At 49.0% G+C, this 12,307-nt stretch overlaps 1 protein-coding gene and 1 pseudogene across 2 annotated transcripts in view; one reads left to right on the top strand and one right to left on the bottom strand.

Annotated features, from left to right (window-relative positions):
- The window catches only part of DPP7 (dipeptidyl peptidase 7), a 35,563-nt gene that overhangs the window by 10,682 nt on the left and 12,574 nt on the right, over positions 1-12,307 (bottom strand). Inside the window, exons 9-13 of one of the 2 annotated variants that reach the window (XM_074891470.1) lie at positions 4,708-4,826; positions 4,468-4,624; positions 4,088-4,152; positions 3,170-3,240; positions 1,835-2,639 (exon numbers count right to left, since the gene is read on the bottom strand). In XM_074891470.1, coding sequence (XP_074747571.1) covers positions 2,498-2,639; positions 3,170-3,240; positions 4,088-4,152; positions 4,468-4,624; positions 4,708-4,826 — 554 coding nt within the window. In that variant the 3' untranslated portion in view covers positions 1,835-2,497. Of the gene's footprint in view, positions 1-1,834; positions 2,640-3,169; positions 3,241-4,087; positions 4,153-4,467; positions 4,625-4,707; positions 4,827-12,307 lie in introns of those variants that run through there. The other variant, XM_074891471.1, reaches the window with a different exon arrangement.
- LOC141953119 (kelch-like protein 9) lies at positions 4,898-11,955 on the top strand (annotated as a pseudogene).

The following is a 12,307-nucleotide window of genomic DNA, read 5'->3' as shown; positions in this document are numbered from 1 at the left end:
TTCTGGAGGCCTCAGCTTCCACAATAAAAAACAACCATGAGTTCTTCAGAAATGGATGACTTGTAGCTTGCCAGGAGAACCCGCTGCTTTGCATGATCAGTTTGCAAGCTCTGACTTAAAGGCGTGTGACCAGAGAGACACTTCTTACTGTTTGTGCAATGTTTCCATCTTGGTCATACTCCTCATGCTGGTACGTGATGATAGAATGAATAAGCCTCTTCTCAACCACCCCACTGGTGCAGGTCTTAAACCAGCATGGGGGCTCCACCTATGGATGGTTCTCTGGGTCACTTACTCTCTGCCTGCACTCCCTTTTCCTTCTGTGTTCCCTGAAGCTCAGCCACAAGCAGTGTTCCTGAAGTGTGCAAGAGCGGTGACTGTTGGGCTCTTCAGTTCAGAGCACCACAAACCAGGGTTTTCTGCTTGGGTCCCATTCTTCCTTGTCCAAGGCTTCAAAATATCATGGACATTTGTGGCACTGGCTTCAGATTTCTGCTACAGTTTCTGAAGCCTGTTTTTGTAATTATTTTTAGCACTGCTCATCTATCATCTGCATGGACGTCCATGTATATCTTGTTTATCCCTTTGCCATAGCGTCTGAAAGCCTTTAGTTCATCTTTCCATATAAATCAAACCATTTGTGTCCCTTGCACTCTGTGGATTCCTTTGGGGCAAGTACTGTTGGCCAGCAGAAAATAAAAGATTGGTATAGTCCATTATAAGAGGATTAAAGAACTCTCTCCTTCTGGAATGTCAAAAGACACCAGGGCCTCTGTTCACTCAAAGGTACAAAACAAGCCCCTGGCAAAGATGTTAACTTGCAGATTCCTTTCCAAAAGACATGGTGGCCGCTTTAATGCACTGCTGGGTTGATTGGGGTGCCTGCTTGTTGGGAGCTAAGGGTGCTGTTAGGTAATGTAAGCAAGATGTAATCCTCTCTGCAGACACATCCACCACTGTCTGCTTTAATGTGGTGCTAGTCCTGAATAATTGCTGGGGTACAGCAAATTACATTCAGAAAAGCCAGGAGGGTCCTGTGAGCATACCGGATCCTAGCATATCAGTAAGGCTGGAAGGGGCAGCGTTGTGTAAGCTGTATAGTTCAGCTGACAGCTCTTAGAGGTGGAGAGGTTTTTGTCAGCACAAACTGAGAAGATACAGGTCTTATTGAGGATGTAGTTCCACTAGCAGTCTCTAAGGGCTTTTTTCTTTAAGGACTGGAGTTTGACTAATCAGGTCCTCCATACGTTGTCCTTCATTTGTACGTATCTGAAAGGTCTGATAAAGGGACTTCATCTGCTGCAGCTCTTCAGCGGGGGGTGGGGGTGTGGGGAGCGGAAGCTTTGGCCCTTTTGTACTTAAGAACAGGGAAGAGGTAAGCAAGTCGTATGCAAAAAACCCCTTTTGTCAGCAGCTGAATATTGTGAAATAACATCAGTGAGTGACATCGTAGCTCTGGGAACCAATCATACGGTGATGGCAGGGTGGACCCAGCCATGCAAATACTCAACACAAAGCCTTGTGCTTGAGCAGTGTAACAGAAGCTGAAGCAGTGCTGTGACTTTGCCTGTATAAGTAATGTGAGTCTGTGACCCGGGAGGCTTCTCTGCTAACTCGTAAAATTATTGTAAGTGGACCAACTGAGCCTCCAATTGATTACCAGGATTTAATATTTTTGCAATTATGCTAGTATTTATTGGTGCATAGTAATTCCAGTAGGTAAGAATCCACCTGACTATGTGCAAAGATGAGTATACTCCACCTGGAAAGGTGAGAAGTATCCTTTTTTATCTTCTTTGGTTATACTACCAAGCCATGAAATTATATCACACACTTTAATAAACTTGTAATTTATTTTAAAAAGATCTGAAGATGTCTCAAGTGGAAGTGTGCTTTACTGGTCATCAATAAGCAGCTCTTCAGTGACAGCAGTACACACCAGGATTACTTTGTGTAAATACCAGCTCACCAACTGGAGATCTCTTGTGCAAGTTAAAATCAAAACCAAACAAAAAACCCAGACCCACAGTACTGGATGAGGCTGACATAACTGGTCACTAATGGAGTCCCCTGTGAACTTGTGTAAGTAATGACCATGCCTCTGCTTTTCCACTAGTCGCCTAGGATTTACTTTTTGTCTAAAAATAATTTAGCTTCAACCTTCAGGTGCCTCCTGCAACCATATTATTGAGGACAGTGATGATTCTTGGGCCTTCAGGCCAGCTTTTATTATTTCCACCATTTGTAATGCCTTCTCATTCCAAGCAGGTGAGCGTGGAACCCACACAACATAGTTTTGGCTTTAGCCAGTGATTTGGCCTTTTGCTTTTCTTTTGATGCTTGATTAGGGGCAGGTGGGACCTTCAGAAAGGTGAATTTCCACAGTCAGGGCCAAGGAGATAACACTTTCCCAAAGAGCACAGGCCCAGCTCAGCAGGCTGCTGTCTGTGCGCTGGTGGCAGCCTCCCACCCACCAGGGGCTGTGGGATGGGTGTAGTCAGGCCTGTCTGCCCGCGGGAGCTCCCGAGTGCCTCTCCCCTGCCCTTTCCATCTGTGCAGCTTTCACCCAGCTGTTGATGATGCTCGCTTCAAGCTTGCGCACCTCTGTGACAGACGGGGGGTCAGCTGGATTGTGTCCTCTAGAGAAAGCAGAGCAGTGTGAGCTAGTCAGTGGGCAGCAGCTCTCTGCCCCTTGCACAGGGAAAACCAAGCCAGGGAACGGAAGGACAGAGATTATCTGCTTTGTACTTCATATTTATCTCCTAGAAAACAAGTTACAGTCTCACACACACCAGGAGGTTGGAGGCAGGCTTGAGAGCTCTCCCTTGCATTGGTGGCTGCTGCCCTCTGCTCTGGGCCTAAAGTGTGATGGCTAATGCCGAGAAACCCTGGACTACACGAGTACAGCTACAGGCTGTCACACACTTGTGCCACTCCCGGTGCAAGAACAGGTTCTAATGAAAGTAGGTAAGCTTAGTGCTGAGTTCTGCACAGCCTGGCTTCCCTAGATGCTGTACTGGGGAAGAAGGCTGCTCTTCCACAGTTGTGCTGCAACAGTCTGGTATCCAGACCTCTTCAGGTATCTCCTGGTCCTCTGGACTGTGGCTAGCTAAGATCAAACACTCAGTGCAGCAGGATTTGGTCAGCCAAAGGAGTGTTCAGTACTTACCGGAGATCTAGGTGATGAGCGCCTCCTTTAATGGTCAGTGCAATTAGTGAAGGACTGAGGCTGCTGTTTATCTGGAAGGAGAAGAAAGCAGAGACAAACTCTCACCAAGTCACCAGGCAGAACTGGATATCAGTTCTGAAAACTGGAAGACAAGCTGGGCAGGACTGAGGAAAAGCACAGGGAGAGATCCTTGGTACAGCTGATGCTGTGTTCATGGCTAATGGTCCTGATGAGCCAAACCATCTGTCTCAAACGAAGTGAAGGCCTCCCCCAAGATGAAGACTGTCAGACGATTCTGGTACAGGCAGTCTGAAGTAACAAGCTCCTTTGGGCCCATGCACCCTAAGGAACCTGTTCCTCTTGCAGCTGGGATTGCCAAGCCAGCCTAGAACACGGAACTTCTGCATTACAGTCAGGAGCTCAACTAACTCAAAATCCATTTCTGAGACATTTTTGTTTTTAAATTTTAAACTAGAGCTCTGCCACCACTCTAAAGTTTTGCTGAACCTAAGCTAAAATATGCCCTGCTTCGAGTTGCTGCTTACAGCAACTGCTTGGTCTCATAAAGTGTGCTGAGGCTGGAGAGGGCAAGGGGCTGTCAGCACTGAGACCAAGTCTCCACAGAAACACGACGGGTTGTGGTTCAGAGCCCGGGTGTTGGGAAAGGAGGCTCCTGCTGTGTCTGCACTAGTGAAGCCACCTTTGCTGCATCAGTGTTCCTGGCTGATGGACTCTATTCAATGTGTCCATCATTAATGTCCTGAGGCTCCTGAATGGTTCAGCGTAAAACAGCCGCTTGTAGAAACTCAGATGGGCTAAAGATAAATCACCAGTGCTGCTTTGGAAGGGAGAGAGGGGCAGTGTATCACCTGGAAAGGTTGTTCTCTGTGCTGGGTGTGCAGGAGTGCACATGCTTACCCCACCTCCAGCCCACGGGTCCAAGTCTCCATTTGAAAAAATGATGTTGCTTGCACTTTTCAGGTCTGAAATTAAGAGAGATGACATTTGAGAGGCCTCGTCCTGCCCATTTACCCAAATATCTTTGGCTACTGCAGGAAACATGGCTAGGAACAGAAAACAGATGAATAAACCACATTCTTGGCAGTTTTTAGATTTTCCACTTCTGTCTCAAAGAGGTACAGAAAAGTCTGTTTGGCTCAAGTCAGCACAAGGCTGTGACTTTCTGCCAGGACTTGTTAGTGCACTGCTGCCTGTCCCCTCGGAGCTCAGCGGGGCAGAGGGGGACAGGCAGACAACTACAGGGTAATGCAAAGGGACGAGAAGCCAGCACAGCTCACCTCCTCCCCAAAAGTTTGTCTGCAGCCAGTGTGCTCGTGGCCTCACGTGCCACTTGCTCTGACAGTACTGCTCTCGCATGGCCTCCGTGAAGGGCATCTCAGGGAACATGTCAGTCACGTTGTTGCTGTTGAAAGTCAAGTTGATCTCGGTGCAAACCTAAGAGAGGTACAAGAGCTGTCATGGGGCAGGGGTATAACCATGGCAGCAGCTGAAACCTGTTGGTGTCTCCAACACCTTACCTGGTAGTCCCAGGCCTGAGCATCCGAGCCGCTGCCGCAGCCCGTGGGGTCAGCACAGGACTGGTACAGCTGGTATATGTCGTAACACTGCGCTGAGCCGGAGGAGTTGTAGAACACCCCTGCCAGGTGGGAACACAGCACAAAGCCAACCTGTCAGTGCCTCTCTGCTGTCTCACCCACTGCCTCCCACATGAGCCTCATGGCCAGACCAAGCAGAGGGGTAGCTATCCCAGCTGGGCAAGTGTGTAAGGCTGGGGCAGAGCTAGCAGGGTCTGCACCACCGTTACATTATGAGCCAACTTTATGCCAAAGCTTTCACATGGTCCCAAGCCCAGCTGCATGATACCCTTTGCTTCTGCTGTATCCACGGGGAGGATCCCAGGTGCTCCCAGGTGCTCTCTGCTGTCTCTGCTCGTGCAAGAAGCCAAGCAACAGGCTCACTAGTCCTTGGGAGAGCCTCCAGTCCCCAGAACACCCGGGAACAGGCTGTGTACAGGACGTTAGCTGAATGATTCAAACTGAACGGGACACAACTGCTGAGACCTTCCCACCCCCTCCCTGAAAGCAGCTGTCTGAATGCATCAAATTTAGTCAGAGGGCCAAGGGTGGCACGTCACAGACAGGATTTTGTTTGACTGTTGTTCAAGAAGGGGAAGACGGCGTGTGCAGGCTTGCCCTGATGAAAGAGCACCTGTCCAGGCAGCCCAGCGAAGCAGAGCTGGGGAGCTGCCGAAGAATGAACTGCTTTTTGTGTGGATGGGTAGTTACCAGATAGCAAGGAGGAGGAATGCGGCCACACCAGTGGCCGTCTGCTGCTGCCAGTGTCACATCCCACAGGCAAAACCCACAAACACTGTGGGCTTTGTCTGATAACCAGCACCAACAGCTCCACTTGCAAACGGCCCCACGCGGCTCTGCAAGGCACCCGGCGCTCTGCACCGGCAAAGCACCAGGCAGAGGCCGCTGAGGAGGGAGGCTGCTGCAGCTACTGCCTTCGGAACGGCTCTGCGGCGTGGGCAGCGCAGCCTCGGCTCCCTCGAAGCATAAAAGCACTGGTTGGGCTGCAGGAGATGTGCTGAGTGTGTGCAGCGAAGGGTCCTGAGGCTGCCCCAGGGCTACACCCCTTTCAGAGAAATGTTGCTCAGCTCCCAGGCCAGCACGGTGAGGCTTGTGTCGGACACCTACCTGGCGAAACTCCTGGAAGGGCTCAACAGCCTTCGCTCACAGAGTGCACTGTGCGACGTAACACTGGAGGCAGAAGGGGTTTGCTTTCCAGCTCACAAGATCGTTTTAGCGTCAGCAAGTAATTACTGCAAGATCCTGTTTGTCGGAAACTTGACAAGAGCGGGAAGCGCAGACAGTAACGTTCGGCTGAAAGCTGTCAGTGCTGCTGGGCTGAAGAACGTTCTCAACTTCATTTACTCCAACAGTCTAGACCTCTCATTACAGAATATCGAGGAGACCTTCAAAGCTGCAGAAACCCTCCTGGTTCGGGAGGTGATCAAGCTGTGCTTTTGCTTTCTGGAGAGCTGCTTGAACGGTGAGAACTGCATAGATGTTCTTAACATTGCTAAAAAACTCGGCCCAGCAGAGCTGAGACAGAAAGCCATGTGCTACGTAGGGCAGCATTACAAACAGATCCTGGCTGATCCTCAGTGCTTGAAAGACCTGGACCGAGGAACCCTTTGTGAAATTTTAGAGAGGACCGACACTGAGGGATGCTGCGAGCTGGAGCTGTTCAGAGCTGCTGTGAGCTGGCTGCAGCACGACCGCGTGCGGCTGAAAGATGCGGCAGATATTTTAAGGCGCATAAGATTCCCTCTCATTCCTTTAAGGGATCTGCAGAAGTATGCCCAGGAAACGCCCCTTATGAGGCTGGATTCAGGCTGCCACAGGTACCTGCAGGAGGCTCTGAATTACCACTCCCGGCTGTATGCTCAGCCAGTCCTGCAGACGCAGAGCACAAGCCTCCGCTCCGGTTCTGCCATGCTGCTTGTGGCTGGCGGCAGAACCGCTGACAACTGCGTGTGCAGAGAGATGTGGGCTGCAGACCAGAGCTGCAGCACCTGGCACAAGGTCGGGGACCTCTGTGTGCCAGTGTACAACCACTGTGTCGCCATCATCAATGACTTCCTCTTTGTCATCGGGGGACAGTGCAAATTTGACCCCACAGGAAAGCAGCCATCAAATGAGGTAAGACACAAGAAACATGTAGCCTTGGAAAAATGGCTGGGTGAGGAAGGGAGGGAGTCAGTCTTCTTGCCCACCACACATCTCCTACCTCTACGTATTGCTTAGCACTCTGTACAGTACTGAAAGCCCTTGGGCACAGAGCTTCCAAACTCTCTGGGAAGCAACGAGGTCCTGCCCTGGTCCTACCGTGCTCCTACTGTAAATTGTCACCCTGATCCGTACACAACTTCCACAGTGCAGGTTCAGCCAGGTCCATGTCAGCCAACCTCATGAATGCTCCCCCGTCCCCCTTGTTGCTGCCGTGGGACTCGCACTCGGGAGGCATGGTTAAAGCCTTGAGAACTGCTCCTTCCTCAGTTTTGCCCTTGAAAGGTAAATCTGCTTTAGCTCCCAGGACTTCCTCTTCTGCCTTGAGAGTAAAAAGACTTGTGCAGGATTTTATGTTTTCCTAGATGGCTTCAGTGAGTTTGCTAGAAAAAACAGCATGTTTTTCTTTCCCATACTTCCAGGGGGCTTATTTCAGCATTGTACTTAGTTCAGCCGTGCCACTGCAAACAGCAACTTTCTTCCACTGCCTTGAAGGTAGGAGGCAGCTCAGCAGCAGTGGAGCAGAGGATGCTGAAGCAGCAGGGCTGCGTGTGGTTTTGTTCACTGACCTGGGCTTTCTAACCAGGACTGACAAAACAAGTTTGGGGAGGTATTTACTGCTGAACAAGATTTGAGTGGAACCCCGGCCTTAGCAGAGGTGCTACACCCCTGCGGGGATGCCATCAGGGACGAGGGGAGGGGAAGCCACTCCTGCCTTCTCCTGGGCAAGAGCAGCAGGCAAGCTCAGCTGCTCTCTACTACACACTCAAACAGTAGCAGAGATGCAAAATGTGCTTGTTTAAATCAAGTTTTCAGCTGACACATGCTAGCTGGTGTTTGAAACAAAGGTATTTCATTAAGCCAATGTGTTTCACCTCCTGCTTGCTGCAGGAACAGGAGCACAACCTGTTCCCAGACCCCCACAGACCTGCAGAAAGGCCATAACTGAGCCTCCAGCTCCACTGGGGAGGTACTGCTGTTATCAGCTGGCACTGGAAGTTGAGCCTGTCCAGGTCTGAATATAAAACCTGCCTCAGTCCAGGGAAAACGTTTATCAGTTCTTGAAGGCACACAAGGTGCAAGCCAGCCACCTGCCTTCTGCTAACCATCACCATCTGCTGTGATCCTAGGTTTTCCGATTTGATCCCCGCAACACTTCCTGGCTCCAGGTCGCCAGTATGCTGGAGAGGCGGACACGCTTCCACGCGGACGTACTGTCTGATCGCATCTTCGCCGTGGGTGGTGGGACCCTGCTGGGGACCCTCACCCGCACCATGGAACTGTACCAGCCCGCTGACAACAAGTGGGAGTTCGCAGCTCCCTTCCCCGTGCCTATTGCTGATCACGCAGGCACAACCCACAAGGGAATCCTCTATATTTCAGGTGACAGAGCTAGTAGAAAGCAGCATATTTTCATACAGTTTCACTGATTTTTGCTGGCATCTTAATGTCACAGCCTAAGCCTGCACCCACACCAGTAACACCCACAGCTCCAGTGTCCCTCCCTGGTGTGTTAGCACAGCCCCACTGCCCTCCTGAATAGCAGGAATTCTTTTCTTTCCAAGACATTAAAGGTGACACCACCTGCTTGCAATCCACACCCCTGCTCACCTTTGACCTTGCAGTCCTGGCTCAGTCATTACAGGGATCTTTGGTAGATGGTGCAGGATGTTTAACAATAAAGCAGCAAGGGTTTAAACAGTTCAGGAAATTCTTGTAGGATCTTTAGCTTTTGCAGGTACTAATTTGGTCTTGAAAGATGACCTTTGGTTTGTCCTAGGAACCGCACAGTGTTTGTGTTACTGCCTCTGCAGTTACACAAGCCCTGGGCCAGTCTGCCATGGCCACAGGCTCCCTGCACCAGTCACAGCCCACTGGGATCAGGGCACTGGTCTAGTCCAGATGACCCACAACTGCACAGCTGCAGCGAAGGGCCCCTCTCTGTGATGGACTGTACACCTGAGGCCTGGCAGCAGCACAGGGGCTGCCCTAACCAGATGTGTCCCCCCCGCCGTGACAGCAGGCCTCCTGCATGGCAGTGCAGTGCGGGTGGATAATGGTTCAGCTGGGGAATTGCTGAGACTCAGGTTCAAGTCCCTGCTTTGACTCAGCTGGCCCATGGTGCCACAGGCAGCTCTTTTAACCCTTGTTGGTCTCAATTCCTACCAGAGAGCAAGGACACAATTGCCTCACAGAGCTGCAAACACACCACAGTGATCTAGGCTGGATAACACCATACCCCTGGTTTATACCTACCTACAGCATTCATTTCCTTCTAAACTAGTGGGGTGACTGCAAATTTGTTTTGGCCAGCCTACAGCCCTGCCCAAGCAAACTGAAAATTAAGAGCAGACAAAGTATTCATGCCTAGGTGAGCTGGGGCTTATGGCCAACCTGAAATATCATCTTCCTTGTTTGCAAAGACTCTGTGCAGGCCGGAATTCAACAGGCAGGCAGCTGGAGGTGTTTACCCTTCCCATTGCAGCATCCTCCTTCTGCAAAGAGCTTTTTATAACGCACACCTGAAACACACAAGTGAGTGCCTAATAAGGAGAGAAAGTTGACAACAGCACTGGCAGCTTGGCTCTGAGCTTCTGTCGAAGATCCAAAGTTCAAAGAGTTTTGAACGCTTTTCTTTCAAACCACCATTCTGTGACTGTGTGCTGGAAGCAGATTCCCTAGTTGAAGCTGTTCCTGGTTACACTTGAAATACCTTAAGAGTTTTATTCAAAAATCTTTTGTGGAAAACTGTTTACAGAAAGAGCTGGAACTGGTTTGGGATTTTTTTTCCCCCTCTTTAAAATACCTTAAGAAGCTCAGGTTTTAAATTTCACACCGCATCAGCTCTGCAGAATGGTGTGAAATTTTAAATCCGAGCTTCTTAAGTATTTTAAAGAAAAAAATCAGCTCTGCTAATGTTTGCAGAAGATTTGCTGGATGTCAGAGAGGATGATGGACAGATTTTCAAGACTTCTGCTTTCCTTTTAGGGGGCTTCTCTGGGGGTAAAACCTTAGGAGACACATACAGCTACCTCCCTCGCCTCCGACGCTGGATCGGCAACAGTGCCATGGCTTTTACCCGCTGTGACCACGGGATGGCTACAGTCAGGGACAAGATCTTTAGCATTGGAGGAAGGACACTAAAAGGAGTAAGTTCATTTCTCTTGTAATCCCAAATCTGATCCAAAACGGGATCTCTGTATTGCTAGGCCCTGACTGTTTTATTCCAACAGGTTGACCTTCATCATCTTTGGTCTCTTCATGGACTGGCACAGTTGCAAGTCAGGCCAATAAGCTTATGAAAATGTGCCCGTCATTACAATCATGTGCATGAGAAGCTGCTGTGTTGTCACACTATTTGCTAGAGTACAAAGGCTGTTTAAAGTATTTTTTTAAATATACAGTGGAGGTGCAGTCTGTTAACACAGGAAAAACTAAGTGTAAAACTGGTCACATACCTGCCCCAAACACACTGACCACCCGATTTTCCTTGTTCAAGCAGAGAGAGGATGAAACACTGGCAGAGGGGAAGAGGAATGAACTGCAGTGAGGACGCTAGCCTAGATTTTAGGAAAGGTGGGCTCAAGTCCTGGAATGCAAGTGAAGTCTCTTCAAATCTGTATTTCCCATCTCTGAAAGAGGAGGGAAAGCACTGCCCAGCCTTCTGGGAAGAGACCTGACGGGGACTGAAAGGGTCACTCTAGGAGAATCCCATTCCCTGAAGCCAAGAGAACTGAGTTTTCAAAGATCATTCAGCAATTCCCATGTGAAAGTGTAAAGACTCAGGGCCTGGCCCCATTTTACCATGATGGATACGGTTTCTTTTGAAAGAATGAGGGTGTCTTAGAGTCCTTATTGCTCACTGAGGAAGGGATAGAATCTATAAACTGCACATCAAGGCTTGATACCCAGTTCCTCCAGATGACACCAACTCAGTTATTGTCCACGGTTCGATGCAATATAGCCTTCTTCAGATGATTTTCCTCATAATGTGTTAAAAGTCTGGAGAGCAGGCAGGACTTGGGCTATGCCAGTTCTAGCAGGTCCCTGCAGCACCTTGTTCAGCTCACTCCTTTGATTTTCCAAGAATGCTCCTTTAAAGCTGTGCCATTCTGGTATTTTATTCAGTTTCCTTTGAGGCTCTGATTGCTAAATGTAGATCTGAAATCTGGCACCTTGACCCCCATGATATTCAAATAGATGTTGAGATACTGGTTTCCTTTATCATGAACCAAGCGAGCCTGACATGACAGTGATGCCCACTCGAAGTGTGATACAATGGGTGAGTGTTGGTCTGGTTTTTTACAGGTGAAGGAGTGGATTCACGTCAAGGAGACAGAGTATTATTGTCCTGTAAGCAATCAGTGGACAACACTAACGCTATCGCCGTTTAACTGCTGCCAGTTCAGCATCACAGCCCACAACACTACGCTGTACCTGGCAGGAGGTGGGAGGCTGAAGGACATGCAGAAAGAAGACAGTGTCTTCCTGTATGACACAGAGGGGCAGGTATGGAAGAAAGCCAGTCCCCTGCCTAAAGCTCTGGTGGATCATGCCTCTTGCATGATTAAACTGTCCCAAGTGAATGCAGCTGGTGAGATGGAGGGAGCCACAAAGTGCTCCCCCACAGGAAGGAGGAAGAAATCTACCCTCAGCTTGTTCATCACAAAGAAACAAGAGTCCCACTCTGCCTCAGAAAAGAAGTAGGATGTGAATACATCAAGAGATCTGACAGTGTTTGCCAAGACATTAGTATTTTAACAACTCTTCTAGTTTCCAGCCAAACATCTTTAGCAGTGATTTGGAACTGGTACATTTCTGACTTGGTGCTATCATGGTGACACACATAATTTGCAAAAAAAAAAAAAAAAATTAGTTCCCAATCCTACTAAACTGCATTAAACCCATAAGAATTCCTTAAATCGATTTTTTGTCATTCAGAACCTGTTTTTCAGAATAATGACCAAGGTAGAACTTATTTTTAATGAGCAACTTGAGAGATTTTATGAGGAAGTCTTCAAAAGAGTTTTGAATTCTGTCTCTAATAATTTCCTTACAAACACTGCTGGCTGACAAATTAAGTACTCACAGAGACGTACATTTAAGATTGTCTTGCTACTGGATTAAGACCATAGGGCATATTGTGATGACAACCTTGTCCTCAACACACAGACCAGAAAAGTTCCGTCAGTGAATGTGCATTGAACCTCTGACTGCTTGAGCCAGAGTGTGGGTAAACTTTTAGAAAAGAACCAAGTACCTTAGAAGTCCACATCGCACGGACAGACAGGCTAAGGGGCTGCAATGGCTGAAAAACCTG

The sequence above is a fragment of the Strix uralensis genome, chromosome 21, assembly GCF_047716275.1.
Source record: "Strix uralensis isolate ZFMK-TIS-50842 chromosome 21, bStrUra1, whole genome shotgun sequence".
NCBI lineage: Eukaryota > Metazoa > Chordata > Aves > Strigiformes > Strigidae > Strix > Strix uralensis.
The sequence above is the reverse complement of the archived record's forward strand: the minus strand, read 5'-3'. Positions and strand labels throughout refer to the sequence as shown.